Source organism: Canis lupus, chromosome 28, assembly GCF_048164855.1.
Source record: "Canis lupus baileyi chromosome 28, mCanLup2.hap1, whole genome shotgun sequence".
NCBI classification, from domain to species: Eukaryota; Metazoa; Chordata; class Mammalia; order Carnivora; family Canidae; genus Canis; species Canis lupus.
The window spans coordinates 6,340,131-6,362,987 of record NC_132865.1 but is presented as its reverse complement, the minus strand read 5'-3'; the positions used below and the strand labels follow the sequence as shown (position 1 = coordinate 6,362,987).

Genomic DNA, 22,857 nt, shown 5'->3' with positions numbered 1-22,857 from the left:
GGCCGCTCCGGCTCCCACCGGCTCCCACCGGCCCCGGCCCTGCCCCTGCCCCCGCCGGCGGCTCCGCGCGGACCGCACTCCCGAGAGCCGGCGCTCGCAGGGGTCCCGGGGCCGCCGTTCAGCCAACGGTCTCCGGCTTCTCGCCGAGTTGGGCAAAGTGCGCAAGACCAGGCGCCCCCCGCCCCGCCCCGCCGCCTGGGGACTCCTTCCCCGCGTTTCGCCCGAAGCCTGAAGCACCGGGGGACGCCCCGGGGGAGGCAACGGGGGAGGAACGGGGGAGGCACCGGAGGACGCACCGGGGGACGCACCGAGGGACGCCCCGGGGGAGGAACGGGGGACGCACCGGAGAACGCCCAGGGGGAACGCACCGAGGGACGCCCCGGGGGAGGTACCGGAGGACGCCCAGGGGGGACGCACCGCAGGACGCACCGGAGGAGGCACCGAGGGACGCCCCGGGGGAGGTACCGGGGGACGCACCGGAGGACGTCCAGGGGGGACGCACCGAGGGACGCCCCGGGGGAGGCAACGGGGGAGGCACCGGAGGACGCCCCGAAGGACGCCCAGGGGGGACGCACCGGAGGAGGCACCGAGGGACGCCGCGGGGGGACGCCCCGGGGGACACACCGAGGGATCCACCGGGGGACGCCCCGGGGGAGGTACCGGAGGAGGCACAAAGGGACGCCCCGGGGGACGCCCTTGGAGGACGCCCCTGAGGAGGCACCGGAGGGCCCCACCAGGGGAGGCACTGGAGGTCGCACCGGAGAGCGCCCCGGAGGACGCGCCGGGGGAGGCACCGGGGGACGCCGCGGAGGACGCCCCGGAGGACGCCCCGGAGGATGCCCCGGGGACGCGGCGGCGGCCGGCCAGCACTCGGCTCTGCGGGGCCTGCGCGCCGGGAAGCGGCCCCGGAACGCGGCGCCCCCCCGCCCCCCGCACGCCGGACGGACGCGGCGGCCCCGGAAGGCGGACACCGGGACCGGAAGCCCCGGCCCGCAGCCTCGGCCCCGCGCAGCCGGCTGCTCCCGGGACGGCGGGCCGGGCCCTCCCCCCGCCCTCACCTCGGGCCGGGCCCGCGGCGGGCAGCAGCTTCCACATGGCCTGGGTCCCCCGAGGCCCCCGCGCCCCGGCCCAGCGCGCGGCTGCAGCTGCCGCGGTCCGCGTGGGCTCCGGGCGTGCGCGCTCCCGGGAGCTGGGCCGCGGGGCGGAGGCCGGGGGGGGGGGGGGAGGGGGCGGGGGGACGCGGGCGACGTGCGCTCCCGCTCGCCCCCTGGTGGTCGACGGCGGGAACTGCGCAGCGTGTACCCCGGGGCTGGCCGGCGCGGCCCGGCCTGGGGATCCCATCGCGGGGTGCTCAGCGGATGTGCGGTGAATTACGGTGTCTGATGGTGAACGGGATTCTCTCTCTCTTTTTTTTTTTTTTTTTTTAGCTACAAAGCAACGTCAGGAAACTTTGTAATTAAAGGCATTAACATGCCAGCCGGTTATGGAATGGCGTGCACTGGCGAGTTCCTAAATTGCGGTCATCCCTTTGTAGGAATCCCGATGATGGTGATTGATCATTACGAGGACGGTAATAAGATTGTTACCCGAGTCAACTCATTATTTCTGCTCTTCTCCAAGCTGACGTCACGTTCTCCAGCTGCTCTATTTCATGATGCTACCCTTCCGTCTGATCGGGAGCTAAACACTGCAGAGTCTCTCCTTCCTTTTCGTCTCCACTTGTACCAAACTGGTCCAAGCCCTCAATACTCCAGTTGACCCCTAATCTTCTTCACCTTGCACTAATCCATTCTACATCCTGCACACTTACAAAGTAGACATCCAAGAGCATGCTTGGGATCATATAGTTTCTTGTTTTCCTTTTTTTTTTTTTTAATTATTTATTCATGATAGGCACAGAGGCAGAGGCATAGAGGGAGAAGCAGGCTCCTCCCAGGGAGCCCAATATGAGACTTGATCCTGGACCAGGATCACGCCCTGAGCCAAAGGCTCAACCACTGAGCCACCAAGGCATCCCAATTTCTTTTCTTTTCTTTTTTTATTTTTTTATTTATTTTTATTTATTTATGATAGGCACACAGTGAGAGAGAGAGGCAGAGACATAGGCAGAGGGAGAAGCAGGCTCCATGCACCGGGAGCCCGACGTGGGATTCGATCCCGGGTCTCCAGGATCGCGCCCTGGGCCAAAGGCAGGCACCAAACCACTGCGCCACCGAGGCATCCCAATTTCTTGTTTTCTAAAGTAATTGTAATGAGAAGGAAAAAAAAAATGTTACTTTAGGAGGCAGATTTATCAATCTGTTATAGCCTAAATGCAAAAATTGAATCAAGTGGTACATAAAAAAGGATCATTATGACTAAGCAGGGCTTTTCTACAAATGGAAGGGTGGAAGCCCACTGTAATTCATCAGAGTAACAGAAGAAAAAAGAAAAGAAAAGAAAAATCACAGGATCGGCTTGGTAGTTGCCAAAAAAGAATTTGATAAAATTCAACATCCCCTTATGATAAAAACTCTCAGAAAAGTAGGAATAGTGGGAATTGATAAAGGGCATCTCTGAATAACTACAGCTTACATTATACTTAACGTTAATTATTGAATGTTTCCCCCTGACATCAGGAATGAAACCAGGACATATCTGCTATTACCATGTATTTTTCTAAAGATTTTTTATTTATTCATGAGAGACAGAGAAAGAGAGAGAAAGGCAGCGACACAGGCAGAGGGAGAAGCAGCCTCCATGTAGGGAGCCCGACGTGGGACTCGATCCCAGGGCCCTGGGGTCACGCCCTGGACTGAAGGCTGCGCTAAACCTCTGAGCCACCTGGGCTGCCCTACCATATGTTTTTAACATGGTATCGGATGCTCAAGCCAATGCCCTAGAGGAGAAAAAGAAAAAGTGTAATGATCAGAAAGGAAGAAATAACATTGTCATAAATGGTTGTGTAAACTTAAAATCTAAAAGAATATTGACAAATTATTTGAATTAATAAGTGAACGTAATAAGGTCACTGGATACAATAACTACAAAACTTAATTGTATTTCAGAAAATAAATTAAAAATGACACATAAAATAGACAAGCATATTAGCACCCGAAGTCCTCAAATACCTAGAAATAAATCTATCAAGGAGCACCTGGGTGGCTCAGTGGTTAAGCATCTGCCTTTGCCTCAGGGCGTGATCCCCGGGGTCCTGGGATCAAGTCCCACATCAAGCTCCCTGCAGGGAGTCTGCTTCTCCCTCTGCCTGTGTCTCTGCCTCTCTCTGTGTCTCTCATAAATAAATAAATAAATAAATAAACAAACAAACAAACAGACAAACTTTAAAAAAAGAAATACATCTGTCAAAAGATATGATACAAACATTACTGATTGCAAAACATTGACAGAAATTAAATCCTAAATAAATGCAGGTATAATATACCATGTTTATGGACTGTTAAGATGTCATCTCTCCCAAAACTGATTTATAAATTCAATGCAATTTCAATAATGTCCCAGAAGATTTTTTGAATGGAAAGTAATAAGCAGATTCTAAAATATATATGGAAATTAAAAAGCTGAGAATAGCCAAGGTAATTTCAAAAACCAAAGCTGGAGTATTTACACTACCTGACATTATAAGATTAAAGTCATTAAGTCAGTTCCAATTGGCACAAGGATAGAAAATAGGCAAATGGTCAAGAGAGACCTAAAAAAGATTCACACATGTAAGGTAATTTGATTTTTCAAAGGTGATAGTACAGAGCAATATAGGAAAGTTGGTTTTTTATGGAGGGAAGTGTTCAATAAATGACCCTGGAGATATTGATTAACACTACAGAAGAAATGAAGGCTGACCACCTACCTCGCACACGTACAAAAAAATCAATTCCAGAAGGGTCATAAATCTAAATATGAAAGTAAAATAATAAATATTCTAGAAGAAAATATGACTGAGAAGCAAATTTTTCTTAAATAGGACATGGAAAAGTATGCTCTGAACTCCATAAATTCTTAAATTTCACTGATTTTATGGATCCCCAACAATTTATAGGTATTTTCTTACTCTTCTGGAGTCTACATATTTCACCAAGGCCTCCAATTTTTGTTAACCTAACCGGATTAGTATAATGCCATCAATGTAGCAGACCACTGTTGTGTTCTGCGAGATGTCCAAACATTTCAAATCTCTTAGGATTACATTAAGACAGAGGGTAGAAGAGACAATGCAGCCCTAAGGGAACACTATAAATATTTTCTATTATTCATTCTCATTGAATGCAAATGCTTTCCAATTCTACTTTCTATTAAGGTCGGGAAATAACACATTCATCATATCAGTCACCACAAGTCAATGACCTGAGGTCATCTGGCTCTGCTCCTGTAAAGATATCATATGCTCTAATTGGGGTTATTACTTGGTTGAATTGTCTATCGTCTATTCTCTAGGAACTGTTGGATCTTTGGAGGGACACGTATGGTGAATTAAATGGAGTTTAGATGGGAACCAAAAGTGGCATTATTATCTACCATTCTCCTATATTGTTTTTATTCAATATATTGACTGTGCAATTTCAGAGGCTCCCCTTTCCCACTTTGATAACTCTTATCCCATTGGCCAAGGAACTGATGTGGGTGTTATACTACCTATCAAGTATGTCCATTCCAATTGTACATTTAGGACTGGCGGAATGACCACCACATGGGTCCTTGTGCCCAGTGGACCTGCTATATGCCAGATCTGGGCAGAAACTCCGTTCATTATCTGGCTCCTGTATACCTCTACTCTAATTGAGGACTGTCATAATACTCAGAGTTCCTAGGTATCAATGATTGTGTCCAACAATCTTAAAAATGTTCAGGCATTCTCTAATCTTCAGCGTATGGTTTTCCAAGGGAATGGCCACAGGTCCCTTTGGGGAAGAATTGGGAGTGGAGTGGGGGTGGGAGAAGTCATGACCATATATTCTGACTACGGTGTTGAAGGGTCCTCCCTCCCAGCATTCTTGCCTCTCCTTCAGCTACTGGGTTCTGGATTGATAAACTGGCTCAAGTCAGGAAACTAGGGAAGAGACTGAAACTTTTTATGGAGGCTGTTGCTTTCAGCCTTGGGTTCATCCATCCTTGATTTATTTTTTATTTATTTATTTTTTTTGAGCACACACTGGTTGGCTAGCTTCTATCTTTTCCCCATATTCTATTAATCATCTTCACAGCCCTCTCTAGGTTAAGACCACTGACTGCCACTCTAATCTTGCCACTCAATTGGACTGTTGTATCCTTATGACGTTTACTTGCTGCCCCCTGGCCTCTGTTGTTTCAGGATTTTATTATCCTTGTTGCTATCTTTGAACCTAGCTTGGTAACATCATCTTTTGTCATCAGCTATGACCCACAGAGGAGAGCCACCACTGAGCTTCTCACTGATGGGATACCCCTCTCACCAGAAAATTCCTAGTCACTTTGATAATGGAGCATCCAGCTTTAATATGGCATAGTCTCTCTAGCATGCCCACTTTTCTGAACATTTTGCTCCCTGCTCCCACCATCTGCCATGACAATTCTATTTCTACTTCTTTGAGTATGGGCCACCACTTTCTTCAAGCTTCTGAGAGCCATCATGCTAGTCATATTTCCCAGGATCCTTACCAGGAATCATTCTTCTCTTCCTGATGAGTGTTCCCAAATCAATAAACACTCCCTTATCCAAATTCATTTTCCATTTGCATCTTGTTCAGCATCCTCAGAATACAGTCCCAAAAGTATTCTCCTTGCTCCTGCTGGCACATATTGATGGCCCTGCAGCTCCTTTACTGTAAGGACACATTTTCACTCATCAGGCCAAGTCCTTCTCGAGCTGGGTTTCACTATAACTTAGCCCTTTATTCCCTAGAAGGGGAGATGGGGCAATGTCAGAGTGACAGAGGAAAATTTATCTGTTGCTTGGCAACAGCATGGATCTAATAATCAGAGCTTAGAAAATCTTTAAAAAGGGGGCAGAAGGCAGATAGAGTTTAAGATCAGTAGCAAATTGGTCTGCTTACTATTCCATGCACACTGTTTCATGTAGCTTACTAACATCTGCTCCCACCCTCTGTTCTGTTGTAAACAAACCCCGCCAGATCTTTTAAGTCTTCATAAAAACTTCCCTCTATGTCTTGCTTTAAATTAAATATGGCTCGCACCCTAGATCAGTTTTTCTCTATCAGTTCTAGGATACCTGTCCAATGCCTCTCCCATAGTTCCTGACCCATAGGATATCCACCATATTTTTTGGCCAAGAGGATTACTCTTTCTCCTTAAATCCCTACACCTTCACTTCCCATTTCAGCATCTTATTCTTCTCCAACTTGCAATATCTCTCCTAGATAAGATCATTATATGTGAATACCCACCCTCTATAAATCCTGTTACTGCCACTGCAGATATATCTATCTCATTGTCCATATTCTTTTTTTTAAAAAAAGATTTTATTTATTTATTCATGAGAGACACACAGAGAGAGGCAGAAACACAAGCAGAGGAAGAAGCAGGCTCCATGCAGGAAGCCCGATACGGGACTCAGTCCCAGGACTACAAGATCACACCCTGGGTCGAAGGCAGGTGCTTAACTGCTGAGCCACCCAGGTGTCCCAACTTGTCCATATTTATTGAGAATATTGCCACCTATGTGAGAGCTTTCTGCTCCATCCCAACTCCTGACATTCTTCTCAAGTAACTACAAGACACAAGTGGAAAACTCATTTTACCCATTAGCCTCACATTTCTTTGACTTTTTCAAATCCTGTGATTTTCACCTCTGCTTTACACACATAACCTCTTCAATGGCTACTGTTTAGATCTTTCCATCATCAGTACCTTCCTTATCTTTAATATCCTACTTTCTGACTGGAGCTGTCTGGCCTTCTAGGTTTCTTATACACTCACTCCACAACACCTGCTTTTTAGCTTCATCAGGTCTCTCGCCACTTGATCCTTCCACTTTACCTAAGTGACCAGTCTCCTATCTTCCGTCACATCCCAACTGGATACTAGGTTTGGAGTTTGAACCGCTTTTACTCACAGCTCTGCTCTCAGTACTGGGAGCAGCTCTCAGAAATAATTTTAGTCTCAGAGCTCTTCTCTCATTGCTTACTTATTTATGAGCCCTAATAATCCTCAACCATGAGCCAATTATACAACCACCTCCTACTGAAGTTTTTGGATTAAATCTGCCTATCTTTGAAAACATAGAACCAGTGAAAATTCATAAGCTCTAATATCAGTTGAACTATAGAACATGACTCATCAGTCACGTAGGATGATGAGTTTTTTGCTTTAAAAAAAAAAAAACAAAAAACAAACAAACAAACAAAAATTCTCTGAAATCCTGAAGAGCTATTTTACACCTTTGCCAATTTCCTCAGATCAGGTCATCCCCTGGCCTCCTTCAAAGAATATGGGGTCCTATCTTCCTGAGGAAATTCCTGTAAGGACTTCTTTATAATTTCTGTCCTACTCTGCCCTTATTCTCATCATAAGACAAACTTCTTTTCTTTTAAAATCTATACATACACCTCATCCTTACCTTTCTATCTCTGGTATCAGGGTATGATTTGGCCCTTTAGTTTAGGATCCGTTCCTCCATTTGTGCTCAATTTTAAAACCTACCTCCTTTCATCTTTCCCAGAGGCTTGCTTTCTCAGTTACCTCCATCTCCTACATATTTTCCATTTCTCTTTTTGATTCCTTCATCTTATCTGAAAAACATTTAAAAGGCCATGTTGCAGACAGATCAATGGAACAGAATAGAAAACCCAGAAATGAACCCACAACAATATGGTCAACTAATCTTCGACAAAGTAGGAATGAATATACAATAGAAAAAAGTCTCTTCAAGAAATAGTGTTTGAAAAACTGGACAGCAATATGCAAAAGAATGAAACTGGACCACTTGCTTACACCGCCCAAAAATAAATTCAAAATGGATGAAAGACCTAAATGTAAGACAAGAAACCATTAAAATCCTAGAGGAAAACCTAGGCGGTAAGCTCCCTGACATTGGCCATAGCAACTTCTTATTAGGTCTCCGGATGCAAGGGAAACAAAAGCAAAAACAAACTATAGGAACCTCATCAAAATAAAAAGGTCTTGCACAGTGAAGCAAACAGTCAACAAAACTAAAAGGCAAACTATAGGATGGGAGAAGATATTTGCAAATGACATATCTAATAAAGGAAGGGTTAGTATCTAAAATACATAAAGAACTTATAATACTCAAGACCCAAAAACCAATAATCTAGTTTAAAAAAAATGGACAGAAGAGATGATTAGACATTTTTCCAAAGAAGACATCTAAATGGCAACAGACACATGAAAAGAAGCTCAATATCACTCATCATCAGGGAAATACAAATCAAAACTGCAATGAGATATCACCTCAACCCATCAGGATGGCTAAAATGAACATAGGAGACAACAGGTGTTGGCAAGCATTTGGAGTAAGGGGAAACCCTTTTACACTGTGATGGGAATACAAACTAGTGCATCCACTCTGGAAAACAGTATGGAGGTTCCTCAAAAAGTTAAAAATTAAAAAAAAAATTTAAGGTAAAAATAGAACTAACCTATGATCCAACAATTGCACTACTAGGTATTTACCCAGAGAATATAAGAACACTAATTCAGCAGAAGATACCTAGCCCTATGTTTATTGAAACATTATTTACAATAGTCAAATTGTGGAAGCAGCCCAAGTGTCCATCAATAGATGAATTAATAAAGAAGAAGTGCCATATATATACATAAAAAATGAAGTCTTGCCATTTGCAACAACATGGAAAGAGTGAGAGACTATTATACTAAGTGAAATAAGTCAGAGAAGGAAATTATATGTGGAATTTAAGAATCAATACAAATGAATATAGGGGGGAAAAGAGAGGAAAACCAAGAAACAGACTCTTAACTTTAGAGAACAAACTGTTGGTTACCAGAACTGGGGTGGGCATGGGAATGGTGATGGGTATTAAATAGGTGATGGATATCAAGGAGGGCACTTGTGATGAGCACTGGGTGTTTTATGTGTGTTGAATTACTAAATTCTTACACCTGAAACTAATATTCCATTGTATGTTAACTAGAATTTAAGTAAAAACTTGGAAAAATGATAAATAAAAGATCATGTTGTCTTCACCCCAATATCATTAACTTGGCCATTAATTTCTAACTAATGTTAATCTACAGCATAGGTTTAACAGAGCTAGGATTTCATTGTCCCAGGATCACACACAGGTAACAATAAAGGCAGCTCAGTCTCCTCTTACATATAAGTGGGCTTAAATTTATCTACTTTGCAGTATTATTGTTAGTATTAAATGAGATGCTACACTGTACATCATGGGTTTAAACAAATATTGGATTCCTTTCCTTCCTTTCTAGTTCCTTTGGGGTGGGGCTGTGTCTAAGTCATATTTGGGTCCCTACTGTCTAAATCACTTTCATATCTGTAATATTTATCATAGTAATGAGTACCTGATATAACTGTTTATTGAATTTAACTACTCGTCGAAACACTTTTGCACCTGTGTTCAGTACTTATGTGTGAGCTGTGAAAGTAGGTGTGGTTTGGGGAAATGAGAAGCATGCGGAGAACAGTGATGACTCAGTGTGTGTCATCTATTTTTGTGAAGATTATTAGAATACAATCAGATAGTAAGGAACAAATGAATTCTATTTCTGTAGCTCAACCCTAATTCTACTTTACTAGAATTATTTCACTGTAATAATTCTGTTTTATAGTTTACTCGAATAAAATAACTTCTGTGTGTCTTAATTGTTTCATGTTTTTTTTTTTTTTAAAGATTTTATTTATTCATTCATGAGAGACAGAGAGAGAGAAAGGCAGAGGGAGAAGCAGGCTCCATGCAGGGAGCCTGACGTGGGACTCGATCCTGGGACTCGATCCTAGGGCTGCAGGCGGCGCTAAACCGCTGTGCCACGGGGGCTGCCCAATTGTTTCATCTTTATACGGGAGTAAAACAGTATAAATCAAGTTAATCTGCAAATCATAGCAGAGTTACCCAAAGCATCAGTGGATTACTTGAATCAAATTGGCTGTTTAACTATAATTTATTTTTAATTGAAAGATAAATGAAGATAAAGTCACAGATTCCAAAGTATAAGACTTACCTTTACAGAACGAGAAGCATTAAACCTTTGGGATCGGGATCCCTGGGTGGCGCAGCGGTTTGGCGCCTGCCTTTGGCCCAGGGCGCGATCCTGGAGACCCAGGATCGAATCCCACGTCGGGCTCCTGGTGCATGGAGTCTGCTTCTCCCTCTGCCTGTGTCTCTGCCTCATTCTCTCTCTCTCTCTGTGACTATCACAAATAAATAAAAATTAAAAAATAAATAAATAAATAAATAAACCTTTGGGATCATGGGTAAGCCTCCCTTCAAGAATTCATTCAAGAAGATAATTGATGATTGTAAGGCACTTTGTAAATATGAAGCTTCATATTCACCTAGAATGTGTAAAATTGGATGAGGTGTTCAAACACTGGAGATACACAAGAGCTAATATTCTAAAGAAAGAATATTACCTATCAGTTTTTTTTTTAAAATCTTAATAGCACTTCACAATGCCCTTCTTAGTAACCTATCAGGTGGCCTATAATAACTCCACCAAATCTAATCTGCTTGTAAAAATCACAGATTTTTAAAACTACAAATGATTTGGGACATAATTCACACCAACACACAGTTTTATGATGAGGAAAATAAAGCTGATAAAAGTGTGGAAAGAAAATCTGTAGCAGAGTCACGACAAGCAGATCTTCTGTTTCTCGGTGCAGATTCTCTATGGATCCCTTCAGCAGCAGCCTGGACCAAGTCCTCTGAGCGCTAGCTGTGCACTGTAACCGCAGCCACCTGCAACCCTTTCAAGTGACTTCAAGGAGAAACCAAATACAAGAAGAACCAGAAAATCAGTGAAGTGGAGACACACAGGCAGTATTTTTATCAGACATGCTAGAAACACGATGAATGTATTAAGACGACCTAAGGGTCCCCCACGTGTCTAGGTGGAAATCAATAAACCTTCATTTTTACAACCCAACAAATTACACCTTGTGATGCGCAGACCTTGGAGAACTGCCTGCAAGCACGTCTACTCCCTACCCTTTTTATATATAATCCCCGGTAAACTGACAAGCTTTGGAGCAGTTCCTTCAGCCCAATCTGAAATACTGTCTCCCGGGCTATTGTCCTCGGTAAAATGACAAATAAAGCATTTATTCACCTACTTTGAGGTTGACTTTTTTTTTTTTTTTCAGTTGACATTACTGTTTAGCAATCCCTACACTGTGCAGCTAGGAGTGAATGCTGGATGGATGTTCCCTTTTTCCAGATTCAGACTTGCACGTTTAAGAACATTACTGGCCCCGTGGCCTGTACCTCCCACCTGAAGTACTCATGACTTCCCCTTTCAGGTGGGCCTTCTTCGTTTTCTTCAGTAGTGAAACAGAAACCATGCAAAAAAAAAAAAAAAAAAAAGAAAAAGAAAAAGAAAGAAAGAAAGAAAGGAAGGAAGGAAGGAAGGAAGGAAGGAAGGAAGGAAGGAAGGAAGGAAGGAAGAAACCATGCAAACCTCATGCCCTCTCCAGGGCAATGCTAAACATCTCTCTGGTCTTTTCGGGGGGGGGGGGGGGGAACGTGGTTCTTTATTTCCCTGGCAGTCGGGACTGAGCTGATGTACCTATGTGACTTTAGACCTGAGGGTTTGCAGTTTGAAGTTCATTGCTACTGGGGAAACATAGTTAAAACAAAATCTTCTGGCACCCTAATATAGAAGAGACAGGAAACCGTTTTATTATTGAATAAGCATAAACCAGAATCAAAGGCAATCTGCTGGAGAGATTACTGAGAGAAACCTCATCCTTTTAAATAGGCAGGCAGATAAAACCCATTCCGCACAAACCCATTCTCAAGGTGCATAATGGCTTGTCCTTGAAAAAGAGGACTTGACAGCATCATTTGTCACACATAGTTCATCCTAAACGCACTTGGCAACTGGAGTGATCGTTGTGTTAGCTAACTGCCTTTATCCCAAGGACAAATAGACTTCTCAAATCTTTATGCTAGGAGACAGTTCAGCAGGTTGAACTAGGAAATGGGCCTATCTTCCCCGTTGGTTACATTTCAAGGAGATTCCCCCCCACCCACCCCCCTTGAGAAAGACATTGCTGGGTTCCAAAGGTGGCAGAGCTTTATTTATCCTTTGAAAAAGGATCTACATACCTTTCAGGAAAGAATTTATAATGACAAGTCTTCTAAAGCAGATGTTCTTAAAAAAGAGGAGCCTTTTCCCTTATTTTCAACAGGGAAAATTGTCTCTTATTTTAATGTGTAATCCCACCCATTAGGGAATGTAACCAAAAAAAGATATCATGACCAATTGACCCGTGAGCTGGACCATGGCACTTTGAAGGCTCTTTACCACCACCTTCCACCACTCCTGATGACTAACCCCCCACCCCTACCTGCCCTTGGAATGTGGGGTTGACTTGCCTTTCCTACTCCAGGAGGCTGCTCTGAGGACCTAGCCTTGAGATGTGATGTTGAAAACACCTGCACAGTATATATGCCCGTTAGGTCCTCTTTACAAGATTTTAAGATTTGTAGGGCAGGCACAGGGATCCATTGGTCTTGCTGCTACCCAAGACCAGCCTCATAAGTAAATTCCCTTTGCTATTATTAAAGTTGCTACCTACGAACAAAGAGTGGCCTCTTTCTTCAGTATTGCACTGCCTCTGTGACAGGGGGCTGGTTTCCCATCCACCATTAAAGCTCCCAGAATGGTCGAGAACCTACACGGCTTAAATTGCCAAGCTGATTGAAACTGATCATTACCCTCTTCAACCTCTTCCCCTGGGGCAGAAGCTGTGGGCCTTGATTTCATCAAAACATAACTGTAAAGTTATTTTGGACACTTCCTATTAGTTGCCTGTAGAACTCTAACAAAAATATGAAACAGCAGTGAGTAATTTCTAGACAATGCTTGAGCAAGGCATTTTGTAGGTTCCCCCACTTTTTTTTTTCCATGGGGAGTTTATCTTCTGGGTAATAATCCTGGTGAACCTGGGGTGCCTGGGTGGCTCAGTCGGTTCAGCATCTGCCTTCAACTCAGGTCATCATCTCTGAGTCCTAGGATGGAGCCCCACCACGTGGGGCTCCCCACTCAGCAGGGAGTCTGCATCTCCCTTTGCCCCTCCCCTTGCTCATGTTCTGTCTCTCAAATAAGAAAATAAAATCTTTAAAAAAATCTTGTTGAACTAGCTTAATAGTTATAGCCTGTGGTTCCATGAGAAAAAAACCCAAAACCCTTATATAGTGATCTTCAGGGGTTTCCCTTAACTCCGAGTTACCTACTGCTCAGTCTGTAAGTGCAGGATCATAGTGAGCATTTTCTGCTGTTTTGTATGTGCCAGGCCCTGGTGCAAGTGCTTTAAACACATTATTTCATTTAGACCTGAGTAAAACCTTCTGAGGCTAGCACTCTTAATACCTGCACTTCACAGATAAGGAAATGAAATAGAAAAAGCTCTTAATTGGTTAAATGTGACACGTCTAGTGAGAGTTACAGCTCTGCCTGGGGCCCAGCAGTCTGACTCACACGTCGATACCCCACTAACCCGGGGAATAATGCAATGGTTGAGAGCTTGAGTCCCAGACTCCATCACTGGGAGTTATCAGCTTCGCAGTCTGCCTAAGTGTTCTGTGCCTCAGTTTCCAAATGGGGATAACAATAGTATAAACCGCAAATGCTTGTGAGGACTAAGACACACGTAGGGTGCTGAGCACCACCTGGCACACAGAAGAAGTTGAGAAATATTAGCTTTCAGGAGTAATATATTTTTAGGCATTGAAGTCAAGTCCCCTGGCTCTTGCCTAAATAACTCCTTGCCTTTTTTCATGCTCCCAGTCTATTCCTGAGTAGTGCCTATCAGTGCTGTAAGCTCCCTAGGTTCTATTTATGATACTGCCTCTAGAAGATGACAACCGCCTCAGTGCTTATTCATTCAGCAAATATTTGTGAAGGGCTCACTATGTACCAAGCTTTTGTTAGATGTGGAGGATGGCAGTATGGTTTAAAAAGAAACCATGCTTGGGGGTGTGTTCACCCCCACAACCTCGTATATAAAAGAAAGATGCAACTACAATTATATTAAGAGCTCAAAAAGGAAAATTTGGAGCTCTATGAAAACATGTAGTGAGGCCAGAGGTGGACGTACCTGAAACTGGTAAACTTTGGGACCCCTTAAAGGTACAAGGTATCTTGTATCTTGTACCTTAAAGGTACCCCTTAAAGGTAAAGCCCCTTTGGGCCCTTTATTTTTCAGTAAAACTTGCAAACGTAAGATATCATACCATTAGTGGTTAAAATAATTGTTTTCATTCGTATTTTATTTGTCTTTGTGTCCTGCTTTCTCCTTCCCTCTCAAAATCATGAGAAGGGCCCTGGGTTTTACACAAGCCTTTGGGGAGACCTCTCTAGTATTCAGTTCACAGTGGTTATTTTTTTTTTCCCCTAGCTGGCTTGTTCTCTTGAAGTCCAACCTTCTGCCAAGGTGTCCCAAGCTTGGTGCACAAAGTGCCCAGTGCCTAGCCCGCCTGAGTGTATTTTACAGCTATTTTCCTCTGACTGGTGGTAAAGTGTAAGTCTACCTAAAACGTGTGCAACTGCCTTTCCTCCTCATGTATAGCCTAGTGGTTTTGGTAGGCAGAATTTTAAGAGGTCCCCATAATCCCTACCACCTGGTATTCACACCAGGCATAATCCCTTCCCTTTGGATATGGGTGGGACCTTGACTTGATTCTAGCCTACAGAGTATGGCAAAGATGAAGGGATTTTGCAGATGTAAGTAAAGCCCTAAATCAGTTGATTTTTAGTTAATCAAAGGAGATTACGATTATGCTGGGTGGGCCTTACTTAATCAGGTGGTTACCCTTAAAAGAGAGATTGGGTCCTCCCTGAGATGAGAGATTCTCCTTGAGAACTCGATAAAATAAGCAGTCGAGTCACATTGATGAAGCTCATACAGAAAAGAATTATAATTTACCTCTAGAAGCCGAGGGCGGGCTCCAGGCAACAATTATAGGGGCACAAGGAAATGCATTTTGCCAACAACCTGAATGAGCTTGGAAACAGATTCTTCTTCAGGTGAGTCTCCAGGTGAAACTATGGCCTAGTGGACAACCTGATTGCAGTCTTTCGAGAGCCTGAGCATACCTGGATGGTCCTAGAGTCTGTCTAGGACTGCCTAGGACCATATCTGGATTTCTGACCCAGAGAAAATGTGACCTAATGACTATGTATTAAGAACTAATGTTGGGCAGCCCGGGTGGCTCAGCAGTTTAGTGCCGCCTTGGGTCCAGGGCCTGATCCTGGAGACCCGGGATCGAGTCCCATGTCAGGTTCCCTGCACGGAGCCTGCACTGCCTCTCTCTCTCTCTCTCTCTCTCTCTCTGTGTATCTCATGAATAAATAAAATCTTTTTTTTAAAAAAAGAACTAATGTTGTAATATCTCTGTAGAAACAAGATGGATTCCCACCCCAAATTTAGTTTGGATGTCAAGACTGATGATGCCACACACACACACATACACATCATGAGAAAACATAAAAATGTTTATTATTTATGTGGCAAGACTTTTTGGAAGGAGAGAGCAGGCCTCCTGTGCTGATCTAAAAATGGTTTGAGAGAGCAACTATTATGGGCTAAACTGTGTTCCCTTCAATTTTGTATGTTGAAGTCCTAACCTCTAGTACTTCTGAATTTGACCAATAGCTCAAATAATATAGAGATAGGGCTTTAAAAAGACAACAGAGTGAAAATAAGGTCATTATGGTGGCTCCTAATCCAATACGACTGGTGTCCTTATGAGAAGGGGAAATTTGGATATAGAAAGGTAAAGAAAGAAGACCATGTAGAGACAGTGGAAGACGACACCATCTATGAGCCAAGGAGAGAGAAGCTTCAGAAGAAACCAGTCGCACCAACACCTTTGATATCAGATATCTAACTTCTAGAACTTCTATTGTGTAAGCCACCAAGTCTATGCTACTTTACTATGGCAACCCTGGAAAATTCATACAGGAAGGATAAAAGAGTGGTTTGGGATTGTTTTTTACTGTGGTTAAGGACTGGTTAGGGATTAGAGTGAGGGTATCCAGGTGTGGGAAGGGGCTTGGCTGCTGTGCCAAAGGAGGGACTATCTGGGCCTTCCTGACTATCCTGTCTTGCCCAGCTGACCCAAGACACAAGAAGAGAGGGGAGGAGGCTTAAAAGCTACCAGCCATCAAACCTCAACAAGAGGTCAGATTTTTGTTACAGCTAAGCTGGTGAAAGGGAGGGGCCAGCCAGCTCTCTGGGCCCTCTTTTATTTTTTTATTTTTTATTTTTTAAATATTTTATTTATTCATGAGAGACACACAGAGAGAGAGGCAGAGACACAGGCAGAGGGAGAAGCAGGCTCCATGTAGGGAGCCCGACGTGGGACTTGATCCCAGGTCTCCAGGATCAGGCCCTGGACCCAAGGCGGCACTAAACCGCTGAGCCACCCAGGAATTCCCCCCCCCCCTTTTTTTCTTTTAACCCTCTTTTATAAGGGCATTCATCTCATCACTTCCCAAAGGCCCCACCTCTAAATACCATCACCTTGAGGGGTAGGGCTGCAAACTAGGACTATTCAGTCCACAGCAGCATGTGTTCTCCATCTTCTTAGTTTCCTCTGTGGCGTTAGCTCCAGTTGCCCAGTGTTAGCTAGCTGAATAACCTATCTTGTATTGCCTGCCTCTCTTCCCTACTGGTGATTCCCAAGGTTCCCAAAATGAGTCGCTGGCACTGGATCCCTGTTCCCCGATCTACTTTAGAGGAACCTAAACTGAGACAATGGGTTCATATTGGAAGGGCACGGTCGACGCCCTCCAGCCAGAGTCCACCAGGGGCACACCTACAGTAGAACCCATTGGGTTCATTATTTTTTGCAGCAAAGGAGGACGCACACCATGGGGTGTCTTCCTAGAAGGGTGTTGGAAAGAACCTATTGTAGGGTTTGGGCTTTGATTGGATGATTGGAAGTGGTCTAAGGAAGCGGGTGGTTCACTTAGGTTGGACTGTCGGAAAGAGAAGGCAATTCTATCAAGGAAGATCTCAATAAATCCTAAAGTGAGGGGATCTTAGAATGAGGTAAAAGCTGTGGTTGGTAAAGAAATAGTCACTCATCGTATCAAGAGACCAGTTGTTGGGTATTTTGTGGATTAACAACCGTCATCTTGTGCTTGGACAAACTGATCAAGTTGACTTGCATTGTCTCCGCTTCTGGGCTTGTGGTCTCGGAGTGAAGCTGTGAGGTCGGTCCTCCGGGAGCAGGTTCCTATTTGAAAGATCAGCATGGACCCCCGCGAGCCGGGCGTGCTTCCGAAGGTCGGCTTGCGGGCTTCCTGTTTGCCCTCCTCACCACTTTGTAAGCTCTCCACGTCACCTAAGCGTCAGCCCGAGCTCGGGGCTTCGCATCCACCCTCTTCAGTCTCCACGATAATGCGGAGACAGGGGCGACCGGCCACACCTTAGAGGTCAGCGGGAAGGTGTGACCTGAGTTCGCACGGCGTGCCCACAGGTGCAGGGCCCTGAGACGTGCCCACAGGTGCAGGGCCCTGAGACGTGCCCACAGGTGCACGGCAGAGACGTGCCCACAGGTGCAGGGCCCTGAGACGTGCCCACAGGTGCAGGGCAGAGACATGCCCAGAGGTGCAGGGCCCTGAGACGTGCCCACAGGTGCAGGGCAGAGACGTGCCCACAGGTGCACGGCAGAGACATGCCCAGAGGTGCAGGGCCCTGAGACGTGCCCACAGGTGCAGGGCAGAGACGTGCCCACAGGTGCAGGGCAGAGACATGCCCAGAGGTGCAGGGTCCTGAGACGTGCCCACAGGTGCAGGGCAGAGACATGCCCAGAGGTGCAGGGCCCTGAGACGTGCCCACAGGTGCACGGCAGAGACGTGCCCACAGGTGCAGGGCAGAGACATGCCCAGAGGTGCAGGGCCCTGAGACGTGCCCACAGGTGCAGGGCCCTGAGACGGAGAGCGACGCCTCGGTGGCCTTGGCTTCTGACGCGGGCACCACGCCCGCCGCCAGGAAAGCGACGCTGGGACCCGGGGGGAGGCGGCACAGCCCCTCGGCGGCCCCGCAGCCCGCGCTCCGCAGCTTCGGTCGGAGGCCGGGCGCCCCGCCCAGGACCGGCCCCGCGGAGGTTTGCAAGATTTTATGCGGTGATGGCGCGGGACTCGGCGTCGGGCCCCGCCGCTACACCAGGGCGGGGCGCGGGGTCCCGGCCACCGAGACTCGCGCCCGCCCCCGGCCCCGCCCGTCCCGGCTCCGCTCCCCAGCCCCCCGCCCCGACACTCCGCCCCCCATCCCCTCTCCCCTCTCGGACCCCGACCCTCCCCGGCCCGGCTCCCGGCTCCCGGCTCCCGGCTCCCGGCTCCCGGCCCCGCCCGTCCCGGCTCCCCGCCCCGACACTCCGCCCCCCATCCCCTCTCCTCTCTCTGACCCCAACCCGCCCCGCCCCCGCCCGTCCCCCCGCCCCCCGCCGCCCCGACACTCCGCCCCCCATCCCCTCTCCCCTTTCCCCTCCCGGATCCCGACCTGCCCCAGCCCGGTCCCCGGCTCCCCTCACCCCCCCCGCCGCCCCGACACTCCGCCCCCCATACTCTCTCCCCTCCCCTCTCCCCCCCTCCCCTCCTGGACCCCACCCGCTCCGGCCCCCCCGCTCCCGGCTCCTACCCCCGCCCCCACGCCAGCACTCCGCTACCCGCTCCCCTTTCCCCCCAGCCTGGCCGCTGTGGCTCCCCAAGGCTCCTCAGCCCCCGCCCCCGCTTCCACATCGTGGCCCCGCCCACTCCTAGCCCCGCCCACCACCGCGGCCCGCTCCACCCACAGCAGGCCCCGCCCCTTCCCCATCGTGGCCCCGCCCACTCCTGGCCCCGCCCACCACCGCCGCGGCCCGCTCCACCCACAGCAGGCCCCGCCCCTTCCCCATCGTGGCCCCGCCCACTCCTAGCCCCGCCCCTCCCCACCGCGGCCCCGCCCCGCCTCGGCCCGGCCCCGCCCCCCGGAGCCCCGAGCACCTGCAGCCCGAGTCCGGGAGGTCCAAGATGGCGCTGCTGGGTCGCGTCTTCCTCGTTCGGGGCCGCGGCCCTCGGCGGGTAAGGCGGCCCTGGAGGGACCGAGGGCCCGGCTCGCCCCCCAGCGAGCGCCCTGCCCGTGCGGGTCCCCGGGACGGCGCCCGGGGGCGCGCGCGGCGAACATCTGGACCCCGGGATGCGGGGCGCGCGGAGCCGCGGGAGGAGTGCGGACCGGGGCGGGGGGGGACAAGGTCACGGTCGGCCGTCGGAGAACCGTGGGTGTGGAGGGCGGGCCGGGCTCCTCCGAGTGCCCCGGCAGCTTCTGAGCCGTGTGTAGGGGCGGGGGGGCAGCTGGACCCTGCGGGCGGCGGCTCGGAAGGGGCGGGGCGCGGCGGCGGGAGGGGGTCCGCAGGGGGCGCTGGCCTCCCCGGCGGCCTGGTCTCGCCGGGAAGATCCGCTTCTGCGTTAGTTGTGCAAATGAAACGTTCGTGCAAACAGACGTTCTATTAGAAGAAAAAAACCCCGAAACCTCGCTCTCTATTCTCCTCCCTAGAGGCAAAGCTGGGAGAGAGGTGGGTACCTTTCAGGCGGCCTTCCACCCCTCAGCTTTGGGAGACGCAGCTGGTGTGTTTTGTCAACGTGCGTCCACGGGACCCAGAGTCAGAATAAAAAAAATGCAAGCGAGGGACACCTGGGTGGCTCAGTGGTTGTGCACCTGCCTCCAGCCCAGGGCGTGACCCTGGAGACCCGGGATCGAGTCCTGCGTCGGGCTCCCGGTGCATGGAGCCTGCTTCTCCCTCTGCCTGTGTCTCTGCCTCTCACTCTCTCTCTGTGACTATCATGAATAAATAAATAAAATATTTTTTAAAAATGCAAGCGAAGATAGCTGGAGAGGCTAAGAGAGCGAAAGGAGGTTGTAAGAAGAAGCTGTGATATCCAAGACAGTCCCTTCCCCCAAGCAAAGTTAGGAACCTTAATACACTAAACCTAAAAGTTCAGCTTCCTTAGCCAGGTGGAAGAAGTATCTCTCCTGCCAAGGGTACTTCCCCCCAAGTCAGGGACTAACTAAATCCTGCTGAGTCCAGTGGGATGCCAGCCCTGCTGTTCTTTTCTGGAAAATGGAGGTAGCGGCTCTAAATGTGAACATGAGGAAATAGTATGGTCAGTCTCTTAAGTTAGAGAACTTCGTTTTATTATTTTTTTAAAGGTTTTATTTATTCATGCAGAGAGAGAAGCAGAAACACAGGCAGAGAGAGAAGCAGGCTCCATTCAGGGAGCCCGACGTGGGACTGGATCCCCATGGGACTCTATCCCTGTGGGACTGTATCCCATGGGACTGTATCTCTGCCGGACTCTACCCTCCTGGGTCTCTATGCCCCACCCACTCTCTCCCCATGGGACTATTCCTGCGGACTCTATCCCATGGGACTCTGTCCCCATGGGACTCTATCCTCGGGACACTATCCTCGTGGGTCTCTATCCTCACAGGACTCTATCCGCATGGGACTCTATCCCCGGGGCTCTATCCCTGTGGGAATCTATCCCCGCGGGACTATCCCTGCGGTCCTCTATCTCCATGGGACTGTATCCCGGACTCTATCCCTGCGGGACTCTATCCCCGTGGGACTCTATCCCCATGGGACTCTATCCCCGCGTGTCTCTATCCCCAGGACTCTATGGGACTCTATCCCCGTGGGACTGTATCCCCATGGGACTCTATCCCCGCGTCTCTATCCCCAGGACTCTATCCCTGTGGGACTCTATCCCCAGGACTCTATCCCCGTGGGACTCTATCCCCATGGGACTCTATCCCCGCGCGTCTCTATCCCCGGGACTCTATCCCCGTGCGTCTCTATCCCCAGGACTCTATCCCCGTGGGACTCTATCCTAGTGGGACTCTATCCCCGTGGGACTCTATCCCCATGGGACTCTATCCCCGAGACTCTATCCTCGCGGGGCTCTATCGCCAGGACTCTATCCCATGGGACTCTATCCCCGGGACTCTATCCTCGCGGGACTCTATCCCCGTGGGACTCTATCCCCATGGGACTCTATCCCCGCGTGTCTCTATCCCCAGGACTCTATGGGACTCTATCCCCGTGGGACTGTATCCCCATGGGACTCTATCCCCGCGTCTCTATCCCCAGGACTCTATCCCTGTGGGACTCTATCCCCAGGACTCTATCCCCGTGGGACTCTATCCCCATGGGACTCTATCCCCGCGCGTCTCTATCCCCGGGACTCTATCCCTGTGGGACTCGATCCCGGGTCTCCAGGATCAGGCCCTGGGCTGAAGGCGGCGCTAACCCGCTGAGCCCCCCCTCCAACCCCATCTGACCCCCCCACCCCCCCGCCGCTGCCCCAGAACTTTGTTTTAAAGAGTGCTGTTTGTTTGACAATAAGGTTTTGCTGATATGATTTTCCTGTAAATATTCTGGTTGTAGGTCACTGTGAAAGAAGCCTGTTTTCTGACCTCTTCTCAAAGAACCTTGTCTTTGTACAACAGCTGTGAGGTTAGAAAAGTCTTCAGAGGTTTTTTGATACAACCCTCCCTTCCCCCAAATCATTAGGACTGTAATAATAAGATAATAAAATCAATCACGCAGACTGTATCCCAATTCATCGGACACCATTAGACAAAAAACAGTTGGGGGGGGCAAGCGGAACTCATTTAAAAATTAATTGTACTCTGACAATTTTGGAATTCTTTTGCTTAAGAAAAACAGAAGTTTTGAGGGTCAGAGTTCAGAGCCAACAGAAGCTCCTTTTGGTGTGTTTTGTTTTCCTGGCACCTGCCGCCTTGGGTTTGAATTCCTGGGAGAAGCATTTTCCTGTCTGTGAAGTGGGAGGTGGTTCCAGGGAACATCATGTTTCCGTGGGCAAATACTAGTTATTACAGTTAGAACTCCCAATTTGAGTATTTTTGTTGAGCAAGAACCAAGGAAAATGTTTTCTTTGTTAAACGTGTTTATGAAGTGTCTTAAATCGTGCTGGTTAGCTAGTAGGCCTCAATTCAACGCAACAAATATTTATTGCCAATGAGCTCTGTGTGGGGTATAAAGATTAAAAAAACAAAAAACAATCTCTGCTCTCAAGTCGCTGTCAGTTGTACTCAGGAAAAGGGGCACACTCTCAGTTGTTTTATCAGGAAATGCTATTTAAGTGCCTATTACATGTTGGGCATCGTTCGGAGCTACTTGGCGGGAAAGATATCTATACCATCATTAAGTCTCATATATATTTTTCAAGCTATGGATAAACGAGAGTGGACACAGAAATCAGTCTTATGGGGCAAGATGAGTAAGAAAAAAAAATTGGGATAGAATACAAAATACCAGAATTCATCTCATGTAAGTGTAGTAAGGTTAAGTTTACTTTGTGAAATCTTTTTTTTTTAATATATCATTTTTTTTTATTGTGGACTAAATATTAGGTGTCTGTGATGCACACTGCCATACCTTCTTTCCTTTTGTTTTTATCAAGGGTCGTAACTTTAGGATTTTTATAAAAATGATACCCGACCAATATGGATTCAGGTAATATAGTTTTAAAAAAAGTAACATAGGACCCTAATCTGGCCACCCAGAAATAACCAGGGTTGAGATTTGGTGAACATCATTCCAGGTGTCTATGCTGATAAAAAAAGATGGGTACACAGGCATCATTTTACTTGGATGTATTATATTTATTTTCCCCTCAGAACTGAATCAACAT

General features: G+C 47.7%; 2 protein-coding genes and 3 long non-coding RNA genes across 14 annotated transcripts in view; 3 read left to right on the top strand and 2 right to left on the bottom strand.

The window, feature by feature from the left end:
* Positions 1-1,214, bottom strand: part of NBN (nibrin) — a 61,460-nt gene extending 60,246 nt beyond the window's left edge. For 2 of the 7 annotated variants that reach the window (XM_072803973.1, XM_072803974.1), the window contains exon 1: positions 1,059-1,214. In XM_072803973.1, coding sequence (XP_072660074.1) covers positions 1,059-1,095 — 37 coding nt within the window. In that variant the 5' untranslated portion in view covers positions 1,096-1,214. Of the gene's footprint in view, positions 1-429; positions 921-1,058 lie in introns of those variants that run through there. The other 5 variants (XM_072803975.1, XM_072803977.1, XM_072803979.1 and 2 more) reach the window with 5 other exon arrangements.
* LOC140620136 (uncharacterized) overlaps positions 1-11,278 on the top strand; it is a 30,148-nt gene extending 18,870 nt beyond the window's left edge. The window contains exon 3 of one of the 2 annotated variants that reach the window (XR_012019873.1): positions 10,814-11,278. This is a non-coding gene — a long non-coding RNA (uncharacterized lncRNA). The remainder of the gene's footprint in view (positions 1-10,813) is intronic. The other variant, XR_012019872.1, reaches the window with a different exon arrangement.
* On the top strand, positions 65-7,339 carry LOC140620137 (uncharacterized). The gene is made up of 3 exons (XR_012019875.1): positions 65-461; positions 1,428-1,570; positions 2,074-7,339. It is a non-coding gene; the product is annotated as an uncharacterized lncRNA (long non-coding RNA).
* LOC140620138 (uncharacterized) lies at positions 3,522-11,437 on the bottom strand. The gene is made up of 4 exons (XR_012019876.1): positions 10,389-11,437; positions 10,150-10,174; positions 5,632-7,721; positions 3,522-3,890 (listed from the first exon to the last, which is right to left on the bottom strand). It is a non-coding gene; the product is annotated as an uncharacterized lncRNA (long non-coding RNA).
* Positions 11,438-19,097: 7,660 nt separating this feature from the next.
* DECR1 (2,4-dienoyl-CoA reductase 1) overlaps positions 19,098-22,857 on the top strand; it is a 45,991-nt gene continuing 42,231 nt past the window's right edge. The window contains exon 1 of one of the 3 annotated variants that reach the window (XM_072803970.1): positions 19,098-19,224. In XM_072803970.1, coding sequence (XP_072660071.1) covers positions 19,174-19,224 — 51 coding nt within the window. In that variant the 5' untranslated portion in view covers positions 19,098-19,173. Of the gene's footprint in view, positions 19,225-19,555; positions 19,716-22,857 lie in introns of those variants that run through there. The other 2 variants (XM_072803971.1, XM_072803972.1) reach the window with 2 other exon arrangements.